Below are 25256 nucleotides of genomic sequence, written 5' to 3'. Positions count from 1 at the left end.
GCAATTATTTTATATTACTATATCCTCCTAGAAATCCTGCCCTCCCCTGGGCCTGCCCCTCCGTCACCCCACAGAGGGAGTCGAGGATGAGATTGGGAACAGGGAGGAGGAGAGCAGGCAGGGCTGCCCCGTGTCCAGATGTCCCCACACATGCACGGGCCTGGAGTGAGGAACAAACCCGCACCCATGGGACCCGGGCCCTGGGACCGGCAGGGACAGCCACATGCACAGACCGTCCGGCTCAGCACCGGAGTGGCCTCCTCCCTGCACAGATGTGCAGGAGTCTGAGGGGGACAGAGGGGCCGGGAGGGACCCGGGTGTGGACAAGCCCATCCTGCAGGAGGCACGTGTTATGGGTGTGACCCAGGAGGATACTCTTCGGGAAACGTTGTTTCTGGGTCCTCAGAAGTGGGCAGTCAGGGGCAGGGAGATGAGGAGACGAGGGGACAGACTAGGACGCAGCAGTGAGGCCACAGGGGCAGGAATCTGACAGAGAAGGCGTCAGGACACGCCACATGGGGACACCAAGTCCAGATCATTTAGTTCCAGGACAGTGTCAGGTCCTGGGGGCAAGAAAACAGGGACCCGCACAACACGTCTAGCTGCACACCCGTCACTGTGGGGCCTCCCCAGACAAGGGCTATGCTGGAGGAGCAGGGACGGGCTCTCCAGGGTGGGAAGTGGCTGGGCATGGTCATGTGTCCTCTGGGGCTATGCTCTGGACAACCTCTGGGAGGTGTGCTGGGCAGAGACGCTAGGCCCTGGGCAGGAGGCGAAGCAGCAGGAATGGAGTGTTGTGGGGGAGCTTTGTGTATTGACTTTTTTGACAGAGATAAGTTTCTAATTGTTCAAGTTCTGTAGGGGAAAGTTGAAATATTCAGTTTTCACCAATTTTCAGGACTTATGTGGAGAGTGTAATAATGACATATTCACATGAGGTGCTAATAAATGCGTTGAATGAAACAGCAGACATAGATGATATTAGTGTCCATAGAACTGGAAGGATTAATTACGTAGAAAATGAACTGAGTTATTATCTTGTATTGATAAACCATTTTATTTTCAATATTGGAAAAATTAAGATTTTGTTTCTCTTTCCTCTTTTACACAGATGATGGCTCCAGGGATGACCAATCTCTCAGCTGTGACAGAATTCGTCCTCCTTGGGTTCCCCACCCAGGGGACTATGTGCTTCCTGCACCCGCTTCTCTTCTCCCTGGTCTACCTGTGTGCCCTGCTGGGGAACGGGCTCATCGTCCTCATCACCACCCTGGACCGGCACCTCCACACCCCCATGTACTTCTTCCTGAGGAGTCTGTCCTTCATGGACCTCTGCCTCATCTCAGCCACGGTCCCCAAGTCCATTGCCAACTCTCTGAGGCACAGCAGCTCCATCTCCTTCTTAGGCTGTGTCCTCCAGGTCTTCATGATGATTATATCTGTAGGTACAGAGCTGTACCTGCTCACGGTGATGAGCTTTGATCGCTATGCTGCCATCTCCACCCTTTTAATCAAAAGAACTTTCCCTACTAGAGGTTGCTGTGATCCCATAAGAATTTGAGCCCTATTGGTTCCATTTTATTAAAGAACACCATTGTGATTTGTATTGGAATTGCATTGAATCTGTAAATTGCATACAAATAGGAAGTCATGTCTAGGTTTGTTTCTTTTTTTCCAATTATGGAACATTCATAAAACAGATTGCTAATAAAAAATGTAGGTGTTATTTTCTGTAATTTCTAAAAAGGTGTTATATTCTATGATATCTAAAACAGACAAAATAGGTATGTACTGTAGAGATGAAGAAAGAATGTTTCAGATGGAAAGGCAATGGCATTTTATCATAGAATTATGACCACTTATTGATCATATAATATTAGGATATTAATCCAACTTTCTGCTGATGGAACCCTCAGTAATATTGTCACTTTGTCATCTGCTTCATGGTGCCACCAGAGAAAATATTGCACTTAAGTGACTTACTTGCATGCTTTATAAAGGAATCAAGGAGAGGAATTAAGTCAGGAAATTCAAAACGTGAAACTGGAAAACATGAAGTTGATAATGAAGTTAGAGCCACGTCTCTCATCACGTGTGTCTGTAAAATCCGCAATCCTTGATTGCGGGCTGGTCACCTGCCACTGGACAAGGCAGGGCCAGACCCACTGATCCGTGGATGGTCCTTTCTGAAGCTAGGCCTGGGGTCTGAATGTGTAGCTTGCTGCTGTCTTGGGTGGTTTGATTCATGTCCTCCTATCTTTGCCTCCCTGAGGAGAGGAAAGGGAGGAACCAGATGTTTCCCGAGGACTGTCTGTAGTCCTTCCCTCGGTCCTCGCTGCCCTCACAAGACAACCTGTTTGTCACGTCATTTATTTACAGCCTCAAAAATATCTTCAGTGAGAAGAAATGCAAATGGCCAACAGGCATATGAAAAAATGTTCAACATCACTTGTAATCAGGGAAATGCAAATCAAAACTACCATGAGATACCATCTCACACCAGTGAGAATGGCACATATTAAAAAAACTAGCAACAACAAATGTTGGCGAGGATGTGAAGAAAAAGGAACTCTCCTGCACTGCTGGTGGGAGTGCAAACTGGTCCAACCACTATGGAGAGCTGTGTGGATATTTCTGGACCTACTAAACATAGAGCTTCCATATGATCCAGCAATTCCACTCCTAGGTATTTACCCAAAGGACACAGAAACATCAATTCCACAGAACACCTGCACCCCTATGTTTATATCAGCACTGTTTACAATAGCTAAGCTTTGGAAACAACCCAAATTACCAAAAATAGATGCCTGGATCAAGAAGAGGTGGTACATATACACCATGGAATATTACTCAGCATTCAAAAAAGATAAACACATGCAATTTGCAGCAACATGGATGGCGCTGGAAGGGATCATGCTCAGTGAAATAAGCCAGAAAGAAAAATAAAAATACCGGATAGTCTCACTCATAGCAGGAATCTAGAAAACTTAAATAAGGGACCATAAAAAAGAACATAAGAAAGTGAAAATCAAAATCAACAAAAAACTATGAATCAGAGACACTTTTTTGGGGGTAGGGGGCGGGAGGGGAGGGATTGGGGTCAGAATGGGGGGGGTTGCAATTGTATGGGGAATATAAAATAAAATTTATTATTTAGGAAAAAATCATATTCACCAAGAAAAAAATAAAATGGAATTAAAATTCATCTCATTTTCTATAAATATATATATATATCTTCAGTGGCTCCCACTGTCTGTGCTCAGGATAGAGTCCAAGCCTCCAGACAAGCTTAAGAGAGTCTTGCCATCTGCTCCTGCTGTCTAAGGCCACGGCCCCTCTCTGACAACCTCCTTCTCTCCGGCTTCCCCATTCACCTGACCGAGTCCGTATCAAGGTGCATTCCTCAGCAGCCCTGCTGGTCACCCCCTTGGCCAGGAGCATGTCAAGTGTCCCTTCCAGGGAAGGCTGTGGCGTCTCAAGCACCCTGTCACAATTCTTGTGGGTCTATTGGGGTTCCCTATGCCCTTGATTGCTCCTGAGGGTGCTCTGAGCTGTGGGCTCGGCTAAGCCCGTGTCCTTGTCCAGCAGACAGTAGGCGCTCAGCAACTACAGGTGAAAGGGTCGTGTCTGCCTCTCAAGTCGAAGGGATACTTTCCTTTGTACAGATAAGGAAATGGAGGTTCAGGTATTAGAGGAAAAAACTATCTTCCATGCCCCCAGGCCTGCCTTATCAGCATAAAACCTTCCATTTTGTCAGAGCAGGTGGTCTCTGGGCTCTGACCTGTCGGGTCCTCTCTCTCCCCTACTAGGTGCTGGCAGAGGCGCGGCCCTGGCGCCTGCTGGGGGGAGGTGCTGGGGCAGCCCCACCTGCCTCTCTCAGCAGTCAGGAGCCTCCTGGAATGACGCTGCCAGGCGTGCGCTCATCCCTTTTAGGCAGTGAGGAGAGGGTGCAGTTGCCGCAATCCAGGGCGGGGCTTCCGGCCACAGGGAGGGTGCAGGGGCTCAGAGACTCTGTGCAGCTTCTGTCCCAGACGGTGACCATCTCCAGTGGGACCCGGGTATGGTGGACACAGCTGCAGGGCGAGCTCCGGGGTGGAGTGCAGTGCATTTTTACCTTGTTCCATTGGGCCCTCGCTCAGAGCACACAGAGCACATCTTCACATGCTGGTGGGCCTCCTGCCCCCCCCCCACATTGTGGTTTCTGACCCAGTGGGCTGCTCAGAAGTGAACCCGGACCTCTGTGCTCCATGCCCACAACACAACCTGCCAGCGCCTGGCGGTTTTCCACATCCAGCCCTCCCTTCCTGGGGTCCTCCCGACTGGTGCCCCCTACTCTGCCATCAGCCGCCCACAGGAGATGCTACTCACTCTCCCCCTTCTGTGGGCTCCCCTTCTGCCCAGATGGAAGCACAGAGCATGCCGCCCTGCTGCGTCTTACAGGACCAGGTTCCTACCCCCACCCTGTCGGCCCCACTCCCTCCTTAACCATCCTTCTCCCACCTGAAGGCCCAGGCCGGGACTTCACTCCATCTTACGGGAGCCTGGATGGGAGAGGACGGGACTCACGGTGGCGACACCCACCCGATGGTCCCGATGCATCATGACAGTGTGGAAATTCAAAGTGAGATAGAGGTAAATTGCCCACATTTCCTCCGAAGATGGTGACAATGTAAAAATTGTAAGATGAATGGGGAAGGCTCGAGTGTCCTCACGTCTGGGGTGGAAATGTTGGTGAGGATGTCCATTTTGTGGGGCCTGTGAGCAATTCCATTTCAACATTGCTCAATTGGGTTGAGACTAGAACATCAGTTGTCGCTGCCTTGAAAGTCACCATGTCAGAAACAATAAAGGTCAACGATAGACATGGCAATACCTGTCTGCTCTGTGTCAGTGACTTTCTTTCAATGACAGTGGATAAAATTCATTTCAAGGGGACCTTTTTAGCCAAAAATAAAATTCATTTTTAAAAAAACGGGAGTTAAATATTTTTGGCATTCTTTTTTTCCTTGATGCCTCTCACTATTCCCAGTTGTTCTTTTTTTTTTTTTTCTCTTCCTTTTCCTTGAGCCTTAGCACCCTTTTCATTTATGAAACTTCTGATCTTGTACAGTTTACAGGTTTACCCAGAAGTAAAACCACTGTTGAACTACCACAAAAGAATCTGTATAAATTTTGACACCACCATCTTTCCTGTCAATGATGGAACATCTGCTGAAATAATCAGGTTTTCATTTCTAGGATAAGACAGAAAATGAACGTGTTCTGTTTGGCAGGACACTAGATTTATATCGATCTGTGACAGTTGACTTGGAATACAGGATTTTCATTCTATTGTGTCCTCTATTTCTTTTTGCAAAGGCAATGAATTAGGAATATCTGTTGAGAAATGACACCCTAGGATGCATATTCTGAGTAGAAGACAGGCCTATGAGGAGAAAAAACTGAGGAGAAATACTCCAGTAAGGAGTGTTGAAGAGGAATATCTGATGAGAAATGACACCTTGGCAAGCAGATTCTGAGGAGAAGACAGGCCTCTGTGGAGAAAAATCTGAGGAGAAATACTGTAGTAAGGTGTGTTGAGGAGCAATATCTGTGGAGAACTGACATCCAAGGAAGCAGATTCTGAGAGAAAAAATGCCTCTGAGGAGAAAAATCTGAGAAGAAATACGGTACAAAGGCATGTTGAGGAGAAGTATCTAAGGAGAAACAACACATTGGGAAGCACATACTGAGGAGAAGACAAGACTCTGAGGAAAAAAAAAAAACTGAGGAGAAATATTGCAGTAAGTCTTGATGAGGAGAAATATCTAAGGAGAAATGACACATTGAGAAGAAGATTCTGAGGAGAAGACAGGCCTCTGAGGAGAAAGTCTGAGGAGAAATACTGCAGTAAGGAATGTTGAGGAGAAATATCAGGTGAGAAATGACACGTTGGGAAGCATAGAGTGAGAACACAGGCCTCTGAGGAGAAAAAGTTGAGGAGAAATACTGTAGTTAGGAGTGTAGAGGAGAAATATCTGAGGAGAAATGACACGTTGGGAAGCAAATTCTGAGGAGAAGACAGGACTCTGAGGAGAAAAATCTGAGGAGAAATACTCCAGTAAGCGGTGTTGAGGAGAAGTATCTGAGGAGAAATGACACTTTGGGAATCAGGTTCTGAGAAGAAGACAGGCTTCTGAGGAGAAAAAATTTGAGGAGAAATACTACAGAAATTCTTGTTGAGGAGAAATATCTGAGGCAAAATGACACCCATGGAATCAGATTCTGACAAGAAGACAGGCCTAGTGGAGAAAAATCTGAGGAGAAATACGGCAGTAATGAGTGCTGAGAAGAAGTATCTGAGGAGTAATGACACATGTGAAGCACCTAGTGAGAACACAGGCCTCTGAGGAGAAAAAGGTGAGGAGAAATATTTTAGTAGGAGTGCAGAGGAGAAATATCTGATGATAAATGACACGTTGGGAAGCAAATTCTGAGGAGAAGACAGGCCTCTGAGGAGAAAATCTGAGGAGAAATACTGCAATAATTCTTGTTGAGGAGAAATTTCTGATGAGAAATGTCACACTTGGAATCAGATTCTGATGTGAAGACAGGCCTAGTGGAGAAAAATCTGAGGAGAAATATGGCAGTAATGAGTGCTGAGAAGAAGTATCTGAGGAGTAATGACATGTTGTGAAGCACAGAGAACACAGGCCTCTGAGGAGATAAAAGTGAGGAGAAATACTTTAGTAGGAGTGCAGAAGAGAAATATCTGACCATAAATGACTCCCTGGGAAGCAGATTCTGAGGAGAAGACAGGCCTCTGAAGTGAAAATCTGAGGAGAAATACTGTAGTAAGGACTCTTGAGGAGAAATATCTGAGAAGAAATGACATGTTGGGAAGCAGATTCTGAAGAGAAGACAGGTCTCTGAGGAGAAAATCTGAGGAGGAATACTGCAGTAAGGAGTGTTGAGGAGAAATATCTGAGGAGAAATGACCCCCTTGGAAGCAGATTCTGTGGAGAAGACAGGCCTCTGAGGAGAAAAAAAACTGAAGAGAAATACTGTAGTTAGGAGTGTAGAGGAAAAATATCTGATGATAAATTACACTTTGGGAAGCAGCTTCTGAGGAGAAGACAGACCTCTGAAGAGAAAATCTGAGGAGTAATACTGCAGTAAGGAGTGTTGAGGAGAAATATCTGAGGAGAAATAACACCGTTGGAAGCAGATTCTGAGGAGAAGGCAGGCCTCTGAGGAGAAAAATCTGAGGAGAAATACTGTAGTTAGGAGTGTAGAGGAGAAATATCTGATGATAAATGACACATTGGGAAGCAGATTCTGAAGAGAACACAGGCCTCTGAGGGGAAAATCTGAGGTGGAATACTGCAGTAAGGAGTGTTGAGGAGAAATATCTGAGGAGAAATGACACCCCTTGGAATCAGATTCTGACGAGAAGACAGGCCTAGTGGAGAAAAATCTGAGGAGAAATTCTGCAGTAAGGATTATTGAGGAGAAGTGTATGAGAAGTAATGGCATGTTGTGAAGCACAAACTGAGGAGAAGGCAGGCCTCTGAGGAGAAAAAAGTGAGGAGAAATACTGCAGTAAGGAGTGTTGAGGAGAAATATCAGGTGAGAAATGACATGTTGCGAAGCACAAACTGAGGAGAAGACCAGCCTCTGAAGATAAAAAAGTGAGGAGAAATACTGCAGTAAGGAGTGTTGAGGAATATCTGTTGAGAATTGACACATTGGGATGCACATTCTGAGGAGAAGACAGGCCTCTGAAGAGAAAATATGAGGAGAAATACTGTAGTAAGGACTGCTGAGGAGAAATATCTGAGGAGAAATGACCCCCTTGGAAGCAGATTCTGTGGAGAACAGGCCTCTGAGGAGAAAAAAACTGAAGAGAAATACTGTAGTTAGGAGTGTAGAGGAGAAATATCTGATGATAAATGACACGTTGGGAAGCAGATTCTGAGGAGAAGACAGGCCTCTGAAGAGAAAATCTGAGGAGTAATACTGCAGTAAGGAGTGTTGAGGAGAAATATCTGAGGAGTGACACCCTTGGAAGCAGATTCTGGCGAGAAGCCAGGCCTCTGTGGAGAAAATTCTGAGGAGAAATACTGCAGTAAGGAGTGTTGAGACGTATCTGAGGAGTAATGACACGTTGTGAAGCACATACTGAGAAGACAGGGAGTAGATGACCTAGGGGGTTTCTGGCGGCCCCTACCCACGGTTCTGAAATTGTCACTTTTGTGCCTTCACAGTGGGTGGGTGAGGCCTGGCTCACCTGGGGGCTGAGCCTGGGGTTTCTCAGGTCAGCTGGGGCAGGTGCAGGCTTTTCCCCATCAGGGATGCGGGTTGTCCGGGGCTTAAATGGGTTGAGGTGACTGCGAGGGGCCTATTTGCATTTCCTGGCTGTGGGCATGGTCACTGCCTGTGGGTAGATTGGGGTAGGCTCCCTGACAAGGGACCTCGCCCTGGCCCAGGCTGCTTCTGGGAGTGTTAGTGCGAACGGAGGGTGCAGGTGACCCTCTAGCCCCTGGCGAGTGTGGCCAGGGCCAGGGCGTGCTCAGAGGTTTTGGGTAGTCCTGGGGATGCAGCAACTGGATATCCAGGATTCCGGGCGGGGCGGGGCATTGAGCGGCGCTGCCTCTGCTGAAAGCCAGCAGGTTGAGAGGCCCTGGCAGGGGGTGGGGGCCGGGGGGCACTGGCACGTGGCCGGCAACTGCTGCCCGCGCAGGGGGAGCTGGGTTCAGGAGCCCCCGCACGGTCCTGGGGCAGGAGGTCGCTGCCCTGAGCGAGGTCTCGCCATCATCATCCCCATGGCAGAGCCATCTCTCCTACAGCTCAGATCATGCTCAGCTTCCCGGTGAGAACTGGGGACCATTTCAGGTCATATTCATGGGTGTCCTGTGGGGCATGGGGGGTGCAGATGGAGATCCCCAGCTCTGGCCAGCCGCTGCAGATTGAGTCCACCCCCGCGGGTCAGGGGCAGCCCTCAGGGGGCTGCAGACCTCCCCTTCTCCCCGCTGCCCCCCTCAGCCCTGGATCTCTATCCATCCACCAGTTCTGCTCCCCACTCTGTCTCTGGTGACTCCTCTCACCCCCGCACCTCTGGCTTGTACCCCAGTTCTTGTATAAATAAATACATATTCAAAAATAAAAATAGAATTTTTCTAATTATTCACACACAGCAGGCTTACTTGCTGCACAGGCCAGAGACAATTCCTTGAGATCTAGAACAACTGATGAGGGGATGCCTCGGCAGTGCCTGCAGCAGTGCTCAGGTGAGACCCCCTTTAGAGCATTTATTTATTTATATTGTCTTAGGGTCTTCCCTGTCCTTAAAGACCATCTCTCTTTTTTTTTTCTTTTCTTTTCTTGCATCATTGTTCATTTTTTAGTTATTGGTGTCTCCCCTCAGGGGTGGTCCCCATAGTGCTCCCACAAAATAGGCCCCGTGTTCCATTACCATAATCCCTTGTGCTCTTCCCTCCCCTCTGTTCACCCCACTCCCTCCCCATCCCCGCTGGGTGCCTCAAGTCTTGGTCAGCCTGCTAGTGTTGTTTTTTTCTCTACCTTTTGTTCAGTTTCTCTATTTTTCATGTAAGTGAAACCACCTGATTTTTATCTTTCTCTTGCCTTATTGTGGCTAGCATCATCCCTTGCAGCTCCATCTGTATCGCCACCAGTGGCATGAAAGTGTCTTTTTTGATTGCTGAGCAATATTCCGTGGTGTACCTGTACCACAGCGTGTTGATCCATTCATCCGTTTTCTGGCATTAGTTGTTTCCATGTCACGGCTATTATAAATAGGGCTGCAATGAACACAGCAGTTTGGGTTTCCTGTTTTGTTTTTTTTTTTGTCCCTTTGGTGGATTCCTAGGAGTGGAACAACGGATCATGTGTAGACCCATTTTCAGTGTTCAGAGGACCCTCCACACAGCTGCCCATAGTGGCTGGACCAGTTTGCTCGCCCACCGGTGGTGTCAGAGGCTCCTTTTTCTCCCCCACTTCTCCAGCATTTGTTGTTTCCAATTTCTCTTTTTCAATGTGGAGCCTTCTCAGTGGAGTGAGGTGGCAGCTCATTGTGGTTTTGATTTGCGTTTCCCTGATATCAGTGATGTTGAACATCTTTTCTGTGCCTGTTGGCCATTTGCATTTCTTCTTTGGCAAAGTGTCTTTTTACTTCTGGCATTTTTTGACAGGTTTTTTGTTTTTGTTGAGTCGTGTAAGCTCTTTATAGATCTTTGATATCAGTCCCTTAGCTGTTCTGCGGTGTGGTGTGCTGATATTTTCCCTCATGCAGCGGGTGTCTCTGTGTTGATGACTGTCGCTTGCTGTAGCCCCATCTATCTACATTCTCCCTGGTTTCCTTGCTTCTGGAGACAACTCCTCAAAGACGTTTCTGAGGATCGTGTCATTGAGTGTTGGCCTATGTTCTGTTCTGTGTATTCTGTGGTGCCAGGTTCACATGCAAGTCTTTCTTCCACTGGAGTTGATTTGTGTGTGGTGTGAGGTAGTGGTCTAGTTCCATTCTTTTGCATGTTGCAATCCAGTTTCCCCAGAACCATTTATGGAAGAGGCTATTTTTTTTCCAATGTATATTCTTTGCTCCTCTGTCATAGGTTAGTTCACCATATATGGGTGGTTTTATTTCTGAGCTTAAATTTGATTCCATTGGTCTCTGTCTGTTTTTTTCACAACACAGTTTTTATGAGAATAGCTTTGTCATGTTGTCAGCTGCCTGGGAGTCTCAGGCCTCCATTATCCCTCTCTTTTAGTCAGGAGATCTTTCGCTACTTGAGGTTTTGTGATTCCATATGAATTTGAACAGTATTGGTTCCATTTTGTTGAAGAACACCATTTAAAGTTTCATCGAAATTGCACTGAATCTGTAAATTGTGTACAAATAGGATGCCCCATCTAAGCATGTTACCTTTTCCCAATTATGGAACATTCATCAAACAGAGTGTTAATAAAAAAATGTAGGTGTTATTTTCTATAAATTCTAAAAAGACAAAGTAGGTCTGTTCTCCGGATGAAGAAGGAATATTTCAGATTGAAAGGCAAAGGCATTTTATCATATAATAGATGACCAGTTATTGATCATATAATATTAGGATATTCTTCCACCTTTCTGCTGATGGAACCCTCAGTAAGATCGTCACGTTGTCATCTGCTTCATAGTGCCACCTGAGAAAATATTGCACTTAAGTGACTTACTTGCATGCTTTATAAAGGAATCAAGGAGAGGAATTAAGTCAGGAAATTCAAAACGTGAAACTGGAAAACATGAAGTTGATAATTAAGTTAGAGCCACGTCTCTGGTCACGTGTGTCTGTAAAATCCACAATCCTCGATTGTGGGCTGGTCACCCACCAATGGATAAGGCAGGGTCAGACCCACTGATCCGTGGATGGTCCTTTCTGAAGCTGGCCCTGGGGTCTGAATTTGTACCTGGTGAGCAAGGGCACATCGCTGCTGTCTTCAGTGGGTTGTTTCACGTCCCCCTATCTTTGCCTCCCTGGGGAGAGGAAGGGAGGAACCAAATGTTTCCCGAGGGCTGTCAGCAGTCCTTCCCTTGGTCCTTGCTGCCTTCAGAACACAACCTGTTTGTCACGTTATTTATTTACAGCCTCAAAAATATCTTCAGTGGCTCCCACTGTCCATGCTCAGGCTAAAGTCCAAGCCTCCAGACAAGCTTAAGAGAGTCTTGCCATCTGCTCCTGCTGCCTCAGGCCCATGGCCCCTCTCTGACAACCTCCTTCTCTCCGGCTTCCCCATTCACCTGACCGAGTCCGTATCAAGGATCATTCCGCAGCAGCCCTGCTTGTCGCCCCCTTGGCCAGGAGCATGTCAGGTGTCCCTTCTAGGGAAGGCTGTGGCATCTCAAGCTCCCTGTCACAATTCTTGTGGGTCTTTTGAGGTTCCCTGTGCCCCGATTGCTCCTGTGGGTGCTCTGAGCTGTGGGCTTGGCTCAGCCCGTGTCCTTGTCCAGCAGACAGTAGGCGCTCAGCAACAACATGTTAAGGGGTCATGTCTGCCTCTCAAGTCGAAGGGATACTTTCCTTTGCAGATAAGGAAACGGAGGCTCAGATATTAAGGGAAAAAACTATCTTCACTGCCCCTGGGCCTCCCTAATGAGCATAGAACTTTCCATTTTGTCAGAGTGGGTGGTCTCTGGGCTCTGGCCTGTTGGCTCCTCTCTCTCCCCTACTCGGTACAGTCAGAGGCGCAGCCCTGGCGCCTGCTGGGGGGAGGTGCTGGGGCAGCCCCACCAGCCTCTCTCTCAGCAGTCAGGGGCCTCCTCGAATGATGCTGCCAGGCGGGCGCTCATCCTTCATGGGCATTGAGGAGAGGGTGCATTTGTCACACACCCAGGGTGGGGCTTCCAGCCACAGGGAGGGTGAAGGTGCTCAGAGAGTCTGTGCAGCTTCTGTCCCAGGCAGCGACCAGCTCCAGCGGGACCCGGGTGTGGTGGCCACAGCTGCAGGGCGAGCTCCGGGGTAGATCTAGGTGCATTTTTACCTTTGTTCCATTGAGTCCTCCGCTCAGAGAACTCAGAGCACAGCTTCATGTGCTGGTGGATCTCCTGGCCCCCCTTCACAGTGCGGGTTCTGACCCAGTGGGCTGCTCAGAAGTGAACCAGGACCTCTGCTCCTCCGTGCCCACAACACAACCTGCCAGCACCTGGCAGTTTTCCACATCCAGCCCTCCCTCTTCTGGGTCCTCCAGACCAGTGCCCCCCCACTCTGCCATCAGCCACCCACAGAAGATGCTCCTCAATCTCGCCTCCCTCTGGTCTCCCCTTCTGCCCAGATGGAAGCACAGAGGGTGCCACCCTTCTGGGTCCTACAGGACCAGGTTCCTGCCCCAATCCCTGCTGGCCCCACTCCCCCCATAACCACCCCCCACCCCGCAGGCCCAAGCTGGGACTTCACTGCAAATCTTACAGGAGCATGGCTATGGCAGGATACGACTCACGGTGGCGACACCCACCCGATGGTCCCGCTGCATCATGATGGTGTGGAAATTCAAAGTGAGCTACATGTAAATAGCCCAGGTTTCCTCTGAAGATCGTGACAATGTAAAAAATGAAAGATGAATGGGGAAGGCTTGAGTGTTCTCACATCTTGGGTGGAAATGTTGTTGAGGATGTCCATTTTATGGGGCATGTGTGCAATTCCATTTCAACATTGCTCAAATGGGTTGAGACTAGAACATCTGTTTCCATTGTTGCTACCTTGAAAATCACACTGTCACAAACAATAAAGGTCACAGATAGACATGGTAATACCTGTCTGTTCTGTGTCAGTGACTTCCTTTCATTGACAGTGGATAAAATTCATTTTAAGGGTACCATTTTAGCCAACAATAAAATCCCCTTTTTAAAAAATGAGAGTTAAATATTGTTGGCATTCTTACCCTCTCCACCCACAAAGTCGGCACTCTCCGACCAAAAGAAAGGAGGAAAAAACAAAACAAAACAGAAAACTAAAACAACTAACAAGAAGAAACTATGCATCAAGCAGGACTGTGAGTGGAAAGGAACTATTTTAGCCACCACACCCCGGGAACTGGAGCTGTGGAGAACACTGCAGGATTTGCCGCAGAGTGAGCGAACAGCTCCAGGCGCCATTGGAGGAAAACAGAGACTCCTGGAGACCAGCACACAGCCCCAGGCCAGCCAGCAAGCTTGCACGGAGAAGCAGCACTCTTGAAAAGCAAACACGGATCGCAGCTGCCCAGGTCCCCATGCCTGCGACCTAGGCTTGCGGGGAGACGTGCAGGGGCCCTTACTGAGTTGAATGTCCCCCACTGAGCAATCCGAAACCAGGCGCCCAGACACGGGAGCGGGGAGCAAATGGCGCCATTTCTCTGGACACTGAACTGGGCTATAGCCTGCGTCCTAGACCTGAGGGCTTTGGAACTGAGACCTGGGGCACAAAATTCCGGATGTGTGATCCCCATGACAGTGGGGCACAAGGGAGACACAGCACCCCAAAGCCATTGAGGTTTTCCCAAGCCCAGAGGGGGAGCGGGAATCCACCGCCAGGGCAGACCGGGCACGAAGGGAGTGTGTCACACATCGCCATTGTAGATCAGGGACATTCTTCAGTAAAGACTGCCTGAAACCAGCAGAAGGCTCCATTAGGAGCCAGAGGTGAATGGGGAAGATCGCCCATGCCAGGCTCCTTCTGACCTGCAGTCCAAACCCAGAGGGGGAGCGGGAACCCACTGCCAGGGCAGACCGGGCACGCAGGGAGTGCGTCCCTGGCATTTTAGAACAGGGACCTTTCTTCAGTAAAGACTGCCTGAAACAAGCAGAAGGCTCCCTCATGAGCCAGAGGTGAGTGGGGAAATTCGCCCACGCCAGGCTCCTTCTGACCTGCAGTCCAAACACTGAGGGAGAGCTGGAACCTACCGCCGGGGCAGACCAGACATGGAGGAGAGTTTGTCCCCACATCGGCATTTTAGAACAGGGACCTTTCTTCAGTAAAGACTGCTTGAAACTGACAGATGGATCCCGGAAGAGCCATAGGGGAGTGGAGAAGTTCACCCAAGATGCCGGCCAGTCCCAGCAACACAGTGTCACAATGCATATGGCAAATTAGAAAACAGACTGTAGGGAGTAGAAGAACCACATGCAACCCAGCAAATCCTCAGGAAAAAAACATACCACAAAAAGAAAACCACCCCCTAGATTGCAAAAACAGTAAATTAGAAGAACTTCTGAAACTTCCAGAAAGAGAATTTAAAATTGCCATAATTAAAAAAAAAGACAGAACTCATAAAGTAAAACAATTATAAGGGAAAAATTATCAACTATCAGAAGAATGACATTGAGTTACTAAACAGGGAAATGAAAGAATGCAGGAGATCAAAGGATTAACAGACAAGCTAAAGAATTCTGTGAAAAGCAATGAAAGAAGAATAGATGAAATGGAAGAACGAATAAGTACTCTTGAAGACACAGAAATAAAAAGAACCAAAACAGAAAAGGAAAGATAAGTATGAAGGAAAAATACCGAAGAAAGACTTCGGGAACTATCTGACTCCATGAGGAAAGGAAATATAAGAGTTATAGGAATCCCAGAAGGAGAGGTGAGAGATGTAGAAACAGAGAAAATAGTCAAGGAGATAATTGAAGAGAACTTCCTAAATGTGAAGAAGAAGCTGAAAATTGATATACAAGAAGCAAGAAGAACACCAAACTTAAACGACGAGAGGAAAAATACAGCAAGAAACATAATAGTAAAGCTCCCAAGAATCCAGGACAAGGAAAAAAATAATGAAGCTGACAAGAGGGAAGAAACAGATAGATAACATTCAAAGGAAAACCAATCAGGCTGACATCAGACTTCTCTGAAAAAACACTACGGGCAAGGAGAGAGTTGAGGGACAAAGTCAACAGACTCCAAGAAAACAGATATCAACCATGACTACTTTATCCCACAAAGCTCTCCTTCCTCTATGAAGAAAGAATAAGGACCTTCCCAGACAAACAGAAACTCTGGAATTTCATTACAACTAAACCCCCACTCCAAAAAATATTACAAGGTGTCCTAAAGCCAGAACCTCAGAGGGACAAATAACAGAGAAAGAAGGCCAAAAAAATTACTAAAAGAATAATTAAATAAAATCAAATGAAAGACAAACACAATGCAAATACAGATGCTAACATATCAATATTAACTCTAAATGTAAATGGACTAAACTCTTCAATAAAAAGACACAGAGCAGCAGTCTGGATAAAGAAACAATATCCAATGTTTTGCTCTCTCCACGAAACACATTTAGCTACAAATTTAAAAATGGACTCAAAGTTAAAGGATGGAGTACAATCCTACAAGCAAATGGACAAAAAAAGAAAGCAGGAACAGCTATACTTATATCAGATAAAATAGACTTCAAATTCAAAAAGATAAAAAGAGAACCCAACAGTAACTACATTATGATCAAGGGGACAATACTTCAAGAAGAAATAACACTCATAAACATATATTCACCAAACGAAAGAGCACCAAAATATATCAGACAACTATTGTCATCTCTGAAAACAGACATCAGAGAAAACACATACGTAGTGGGAGACTTCAACCCACCACTATCAACAATGGATAGATCAACCAGACAAAAAATAAGTAAAGACACTAAAGCTCTAAATAAGGACCTAGAGCGCTTGCGCTTAACAGACATCAATAGAACTCTAAACCCCCAAAAAAAATGGAGTACACATTTTTCTCAAGCGCACACGGATCATTCTCCAGGATCTATCACATACTGGGACACAAGACAAATATCAACAGATACACCAAGATTGAAATCATACCAACCATCTTTGCTGACCATGAAGGCATCAAACTAGAAATAAACCATAAAAAGAAGGCAAGGAATTTTCCTGCCTAATGGAGATTTAAAACAACACTACTTGAAGACCACTGGACTAACAAGGAGATCAAAGAGGAAATTAAAAAATTATTTGAATTGAATGACAAGGAGGATACCAATTTCCTAAATGTATGGGATACAGCAATAACAGTAATAAGAGGAAAATATATAGCAATAGAGGCTCACATCAAGAAACAAGAAAGAACTCAAAGAAACAACCTAATCTCAAAGCTCAAAGATCTAGAAAAGAACAACAACAACAAAAAAAAAACACTAGAAGAAAAGAAATAATAAAAACCAAAGTAGAAATAAATGAAATAGAAACAAACAAAAAAAAATCCAAAAGATCAATGAAACCAACAGCTAGTTCTTTGAAAAAAATCAATAAACAGACAAACCCCTAGCCAGGCTCACAAAGGAAAAAAAAAGGAGAAAGCACAAATAAATAGGATCATAAATGAAAGAGGAGAAATCACAATGGACACCACAGAAATAAAAATAATTATCAGTAACTACTATGAACAGTTATATGGAAACAAGTTCAACAATCCAGAGGAGATGGACAAATTCCTACAACTCTACAATCACCCAAAACTAGATAAAGAAGAAATAGAACACCTAAACAGACCAATTACAAGCAGCAAAATTGAAATGGTAATCAAAAACCTCCCAAAAAACAAAAGCCCAGGACCTGATGGATTTACAAATGAATTATACCAAACATTCAGAGATGAATTAGTGCCTATCCTTCACAAAATCTTCCAAAAAATTGAGAAGGAAGGAGTAATACCAAACACCTTCTATGAAGCCAACATTACACTAATACCCAAACTGAACAAGGACAACACCAAAAAGGAAAAAAACAGGCCAATCTCCCTAATGAACACTGATGCAAAAAGTCTCAATAAACTTTTAGCTATCAGAATCCAACAATGTATCCGTAAGATAATTCACCACAACCAAGTAGGATTCATTCCAGGGACATAAGAATGGGACAACATCCGAAAATCAATCAACATTATCCAACACATCAACAAAAAGAAATATAAATCCATATGATAATATCAATCAATGCTGAGAAAGCTTTCGACATGGTTCAACACCCATTCATGATAAAAGCCCTTGAAATTATTTGGATATAAGGAACATACCTCAACATCATAAAGGCTATATATATAACAAGCCAACAGCCGGTATCATTCTCAATGTTGAAAAGCTGAAAGCATTTCCATTAAGATCTGGAACAAGACAAGGATATCCACTCTCACCACTGCTTTTCAACATAATACTGGAAGTCCTAGCCAGAGCAATAAGACAAGAGAAAGACCTATACAAATAAAACTATAAAACACTGTTAAAAGAAATAGAAGAAGACACAAAAAAATGGAAAGACATCCCCTGCTCATGGATTGGAAGAATAAACATTATTCAAATGGCCATCCTACCAAAAGCATTATACAGATTCAATGCTATTCCAATACAAATCTCAATGCCATTCTTCAAGGAAATAGAACAATTTTTTGATGAAATTCATAAGGAATCACCAAAAACCCCGAATAGTCAAAGCTCTCCTGAAAAAAAAAAAAAAGGAATGGAAGCATCACACTCCCAGATTTCAAACTAAACTACAAAGCCATAATCATCAAAACTGCATGGTATTGAAACAAGCACAGACACATGGACCAATGGAATCAAATAGAAAATCCACAAATAAACCCACAGATGTATGGTCAACTAATCTTTGACAAAGGAGCAAAGAATATGCACTGGAGCAAAGAAAGTTTGTTCAATAAGTGGTGCTGGGAAAACTGGGTCGCTACATGCAAAAGAATGAAGCTTGACTACTACCTCACACCATACACAAAAATCAACTCATAATGGATAAAAGAACTAGACATAAAACCTGAAACCATAAAATGCATAGAAGGAAATATAGGCGAAACACATTGTGATATGCACATCAAATACATCTTTGCAGACACATCACCCAAAGCAGTGATAGTGAAGTCAAAGATAAACAGCTGGGAGTACAACAAATTAAAGAACTTCTCGCACAGCAAAAGAGACAACAACCAAAACAAAGAGAAACCCCACAGATTGGGAGAACATTTTTGCACACAACACTAATGATATAGAATTGATCAAAAAAATCTGCAAAGAGCTGATGAGATTCAACAACAACAAAGAAAATAATCCTGCCAAAAAATTGACAGAAGAGCTAAAAATAAACTTCTTTGAATAGGAAATGCAAATGGCCAACAGGCATATGAAAAGATGTTCAACATCACTTGTAATCAGGAAAATGCAAATCAAAACTACAGTGAAATACCATCTCACACCAGTGAGAATGGCACATATTAAAAAAAAAAAAAAAAAAAAAAACGAGCAACAAGAAATGTTGGCAAGGTTGTGGAGAAAAAGGAACTCCTGCACTTCCGGTGGGAGTGCAAACTGGTCCAACCACTATGGAGAGTTGTATGGAGATTTCTTGACCTACTAAACATAGAGCTTCCATATGATCCAGCAATTCCACTCCTAGATATTTACCCAAAGGACACAGAAACATCAATTCCAAAGAGCACCTCCACCCCTATGATTATAGCAGCACTATTTACAATAGCTAAGCTTTGGAAACAACCCAATTGCCCAAAAATAGATGACTGGATCAAGAAGATGTGGTACATACACACCATGGAATATTAGTCATCATTCAAAAAAGATAGACACATGCAATTTAAAGCAACATAGATGGCACTGGAAGGGATTATGCTCAGCGAAATGAGCCAGAAAAAAAAAAAAAGAAAATACCAGATGGTCTCACTCATAGCAGGAATCTAGAAAACTTAAATAAGGGACCAGGAAAAAGAATAACTATAAGTAAGTAAAAATAAGAGGGTCACAATTGTATGGAGAATATAAAAATAAATTTTATAATAAAAAATGCTCAAATGTATATGGAACCTCAAAAACTCCAATCAGCCAAAACAACCATAACAAAAATGAGGAAGCATGGTGGAGGCAGCACGTTCCAGACCTAAGTCTATACAATAAAGCTCTAATAGTTAAAGCAGCATGGAAATGGGAGAAAAACAGGCCGGCCATTGGAACATAACGAGGGCCCAGGGACCCACCCTCATCAGGATGGACAGTGACTCTACGACAGAGGAGCCAGAGCAGGCACTGGAGCAGGAAAGTGGGGAGATGGTGCTGGGAGAAGCAGACAGACACACACAGCAGAGTGAAGCAGGTCCTGCCCACCCCCTACAGAAGAGTAAACTCTAGCAGATAAACACCTGTTTCCATGTATGACATCACCATCGTCATGCAGCAAACCTAAGGATATGACAACATGAGTGGAAACCCTAAAATACTGTTTCCTAAAGATTAAAAGCAAATTATCCCATCAAAATGACAATTCTAATGTAAGTGCAGGGACAGGTGCTGGGGTGGAAAAGAACCACAGGATACACAATTTCAGAGACCAATAATGTTTCTATTCCCGAAGGGCTGGTGACCCCGTGCTCACTCTCTTCTGCTGGACGTCCATTGTCTTTCCACCCCACTCCCCCTCCCTTGTGTCCCTCCTGCCTTTCTCCATGTCCCTTCCCTCCCACCTCCAGACTTCCCACATCCATCTCACACCCATCCCCAGGGCCTCTCCGGGAAGAGCACATGGTGGGTGACGGGTGACTGTCCAGCTGTCTAGACAGGGACTCAGGGCACTGTTATGACTGATGGTGCCCACCATGGCGGACACGACAGGTGGGAGATGGAACCTGGAAATGGGGATTTGTCTATTCACGTCCAGGGAGGCGTGAGCCAAACACAACATCACTCTACACACCGAGTGTGATAATTACTCGCTGAGACGCACTGCAGGATGCTCCAATTAACACCGTCAATTAAACACACACTTTCCCTCGGGAGGAAGGTCCCTGAGGGATGGAATCTGGACACTGTCCAACACGCGGACACCAGCTCCAGAGCTCAAATAGCCCAGCCCTGAGGTCCTGCTCGGTCCATGAGGCAGCACAGGACGGGGTGCAACATCCTGTGAATGCTCAGCGGCTCCCCACGTGCCCCAACCACGGAGTGAGAGGCCGGAACGCCCTCTGTCCTTCCATGGGGACAACCTCAGGAGAGAGACTCGACACAGCAGCGGGAACTCCCCCCCCCCCAGACAGCAGGTATCTGGCCCCAGCCCCAGCCGTTTGCAGGTGAGAATCCTCTCACACTTCAGGGTTCTCAGATCAAGCTTCATTTTAGACTAGAGAATGTGCCACAGTTACACTATTCACTTTGTAAATCACAACAACTAATGCTGATGGGGCCCAAGTCGTCATGTTCCACTGCCCTGTGAGCCTGGGTGAGACTCGGTGAGAGAAAACACATTCTCTTGTAATTATGATGCTCAAAGTTACTGACTTTTAATATATTCATCATAGGTTTTGATATATGGGAGATGTGACGATTATTGCTTCAAACCTGGGAATTTAGCTTTAGGACGCTCACTGTGTCTTGGGCACTGAATAAAATCACAACGATGAATGGGATTAGATTGTAACAAAATAATTCCAGAAGAAAGTAAAAAAATAAAACTAGTTGTTAAATTCAGAACGTTGTGCCTTTTTGTCCCAATCATTATGACATAAATGAGTCAAGTAGAAAATCAATAATTTTTGCAGCAACATGTTGATGGCTTCATGGCTCTGACATGAACGTGGCTCTGGCAGGGACGTGTGACTATTTATGGATGTGAACTTGGGATTTTTACCCAATTCCGTACTCAGGGATTGTCCGTAAAATTGCAAAATGAGCCACAGTATTTAAACAGGGCCTGGAGGAGATGTGTCAAGTTATTTTATCCATTTTAATATTTAGTTAAGGTCTCTCAGCAGATGTCAATATTTTTCACAACCAAAATCCTGATTTATTATCTTGTATTTATTAATTTTTTGGAATATTCAAACCGATGTGATTCAATTATTTTATAATACTATACTCTTCTAAAAATCCTGCATCCCCAGGGCCTGCCCCTCTATCACCCAGTAGAGGGGGGAGAGGATAAGATTGGGGGGAGGAGAGTGGGCAGGGCTGCCCCGTGTCCAGACGTCCCCACTCACGCATGGGCCTGGGGAGGAACAAACCAACACCAGGGGGACCCGGGGCCCGGGGACCAGCAGGGACAGCCACACACCCAGACAATCCGGCTCAGCCCTGGAGCGGCCTCTGCCCTGCACAGACATTCATGAGTCTGAGGGGGACAGAGGGCTGGGAGGGACTCGGGGTGGACAAGCCCATCCTGCAGGAGGGACATGTGGGTGTGACCCAAGAGGAGACTCTGCGGGAAATGTGGTCTATGGGTCCTCAGATGTGGGGAGTAGGGGCCAGGGAGATGAGGAGAGGAGGGGACGGACCTGGAGGCAGCAGTGAGGCCACAGGGGCAGGAATCTGAAAGAGGAGGCATCAGGACACGTCACACGGGGACCTGAAGCCCAGATCATTCAGTTCCAGGACAGTGTCGGGTCCTGGGGAGCAATAATACAGGGACCCGCACACCACATCTCCCTGCACACCCGTCACTTTGGGGCCTCCACAGAGAGGGCTTTGCTGGAGGAGCAGGGACAGATTCTCCAGGGTGGGGAGGGTCTGGGCAGGGTCACCTATCCTCTGGGGCTGTGCCCTGGACAACTTCTGGGAGGTGTGCTGGGCAGTGACGCTGGAGCCTGGGCAGGAGGGGGAGCAGCACAACTTGGGCAAGGAGCATAGCGTGGGAGCTCTGCTGATTTTCTTGACAAATACGAGATTCTAATTTGTTCATGTTTTGTAGGGGACAGATGAAATTTTCAGTTTTCACCAATTTTCAGGACTTATGTGGAGAGTGTAATAATGACATATTCACATGAGGTGGTAATAAACGGGTTGAATGAAACAGCAGACATATCTGATATTAGTGTCCATAAAACTGGAAGGAATAATCATGTAGAAAATACATTCAGTTATTATCTTGTATTGATAACCCATTCTATTTTCAATATAGGAAGAATTAAGATTTTGTTCCTCTTTCCTCTTCTATACAGATGATGGCTCCAGGTGTGACAAATCTCACTGCCGTGAAATAATTCATCCTCCTGGGGTTACCCACCCTGAGGACCATGGGCTTCCTGCATCCGCTTCTCTTCTTTCTGGTCTACCTGTGTGCCCTGCTGGGGAACGGGCTCATCGTCCCCATCACCACCCTGGACCGGCACCTCCACACCCCCATGTACTTCTTCCTGAGGAATCTGTCCTTCTCGGACCTCTGCCTCTTCTCAGCCACGGTCCCCAAGTCCATTGTCAACTCTCTGAGGCACAGCAGCTCCATCTCATTCCCAGGATGTGTCATTCAGCTCTTCATGATGACTTTTTTGGCAGGTGCAGCGATGACCCTCTTAACAGTGATGAGCCTTGACCGCTATGCTGCCATCTGTCACCCCCTGCACTATGACGTCATCATGAGCAGGGACAGATGTGTGCAGCTGACAGCTGTTTCCTGGATGGGTGGGAGTCTCTATGCTATGATGAACACAGCTGGAACCTTCTCCTTGTCCTACTGTGGATCCAATGTGGTCCACCAGTTCTTCTGTGGCATCCCCCAGTTATTGGCTATTTCCTGCTCAGGAAATTTGATGAAAAAACTTGTCTCCATTCTCATTAGTGTGGTTTTGGGTATCTACTGTTTCATTTTCATCATCATTTCCTATGTCCACATTTTCTTTGCTGTCAGGAAGATCCCATCCACAGAAGGGAAGGCCAAAGTCTACTCCACCTGCCTTCCCCACCTGCTGGTTGTGGTGCTGTTTATCTCCACTGGATGCTTTGCTTATCTGAAGCCCACCTCAGAGAACCTGTCCATGTCTGACCTGGTCATTTCTATGTTCTACACGGTGGTGACTCCCAGCTTTAATTCCCTCATATATAGTCTGAGGAACCAAGCCATGAAGTCGGCTGTAGGGAGACTGATGAAGGGCCAGTACACCAGCATGTGAGATATCGTTGTTTTCCTTAATTAATTTCACCATCTACATTCAGGAATCCTGCAGTTATTTATATTTTCCCTCTAACTATTACCATCACCATTTTAAAGTAAATAAGACATTTCAGTACAGATTACCTTTGACAAATTTAACATTTTTCTATTCTTCAAAAATATATACCTTGGGCCTCCCATGTGGTGCAATGGTTATGCACTGTGTTGCGAACCTGCCCGCAGAGTCTGCAGTGCTTGTTCGATCTCTGGTCACCGATGAAGGTCCAAAATGATTCACAGACCTCTCTTGCTGTGCCCACTGCTGCCCTCAGCAGTTTATTTCGTCAGTTAGCCTCGTCTGCTCCCCACTCTGGCTCTAGTGAATTCTCTCACCCTCCCGCACTTCTGACTGTTCCCAGTGCTTGTATAAATAAATAAATAAATCTTTAAAAATATATTTCCTAAAATAATGCAGCCATTTTTCAAAACTCATATCTGTGTGACATTCAATATATGAATCCTAGTTTTTTTTTTTTTAAATATTATGGCTGGTATATGAAAAAATGTTCTGGAACTCACTCATCTCCAACATTTATGTGAAATCAGCAGTTGTAAAGGCAGTCTGTCCTTGGGAGTACACGGTCACGGGACCTCAGTTCTGGGCACTGGGTACCCATAGCCCCATGCGTGTGTCTCCACTGATGACCCCGCCTTGTGGAGTGGAGGGGAGGGGAGACAGAATGTGGGGCCTCCCAACCCTCAGGATTCATAATGGGCCAATATCCTCCAAGAGAAATTCATTATTCTATTCAAAAGTTAAGTAGGAATTGCACTTGAAATGAATCTCCCATGGATGGGTGGAAGTTTCTTAAACAATCTGAATCTGGGTTGTTTCCATAGCCTACCTATTGTAAACAGTGCTGCAATAAACTAGCGGTACAGGCGTCCTGTTGAATTAATGTGTTTTTGTCCTTTGGGTAAGTACCTAGGAGTGGGATTGCTGGATCATATGGAAGCTCCATTTTTATCAGTGTAAGGAATCTCCACACAGCTCTCCATAGTGGTTGGACCAGTTCACACTCCCACCAGCAGTGCAGGAGAGTTCGTGTTTCTCCACATTGGATGCCTCCTCATCGATGACTGGATCAAGAAGATGTGGTCTATGCACACAATGGAATATAACTCAGCAATCAAAAAGATAAACTTGTGTCATTCACAGCACGTGGATGGGGTGGAATGGATCATGCTCAGTGAAATAAGCCAGACAGAAAAAGAAAAATACCAGATGATCTCACTCATAGCAGGAAATAGAGGATTCAAATAAGAGAACAGGAAAAATAAAGTAATTATAATAAAGTAAAAATCAACACCAACAGGTGACTATCATTCAGACACACTACAATGGGCAGGAGGGAGCAGGATCAGAACAGGTGGGATGGGCACAGGGGACGGCAGTGATCAGTGATTCTCGCGGGGGAGAGGGTGCTGGGATCTCACAGGGACCACATCTGATATGAGAAAGCATATATTGTGCAAAAAATGAAGAATTATGTAAAAACACATAAAAATAATGAAAAATAAAAAAGAATCGGAGTCTATGATTGAAACCTCTATTTCATGGTCATTTATACGTTGTTCTGATTTGATTGCAGTCCATTAATGCGTGTTTGTTTTAAAAATGTGAACTATTTTTGAAGAACTACGTTTTGTCAATTAAGTTTTATAATTTTTAAGACACTTGTTGCTCTTGTGTTTATTTTTAGGAGTCCACATTTAGGGGTTCACAAGGTTGTTTGTTGATGTCCTGCACCAGGTCTTCTTCTCCACTTTCTGGTACATCGGAGTTCATGTCACTTTCTACATCATGTAA

The 25256-nt window shown here is 45.5% G+C and overlaps 1 protein-coding gene across 1 annotated transcript; it reads left to right on the top strand.

Moving 5' to 3' along the window:
- Positions 1 to 1126: 1126 nt before the first annotated feature.
- Positions 1127 to 25256, top strand: LOC311176122 (olfactory receptor 14A16-like; the record flags this gene model as incomplete). The annotated part of the gene is made up of 3 exons (XM_084241443.1): positions 1127 to 1445; positions 22792 to 23306; positions 25200 to 25256. 3 exons carry the CDS (start codon positions 1127 to 1129, stop codon positions 25254 to 25256), a joined length of 891 nt encoding a protein of 296 aa, XP_084097569.1.

The sequence above is a fragment of the Talpa europaea genome (assembly GCF_964194135.1).
Source record: "Talpa europaea genome assembly, chromosome: 8".
In the NCBI taxonomy this organism is placed as follows: domain Eukaryota; kingdom Metazoa; phylum Chordata; class Mammalia; order Eulipotyphla; family Talpidae; genus Talpa; species Talpa europaea.
The sequence above is the reverse complement of the archived record's forward strand: the minus strand, read 5'-3'. Positions and strand labels throughout refer to the sequence as shown.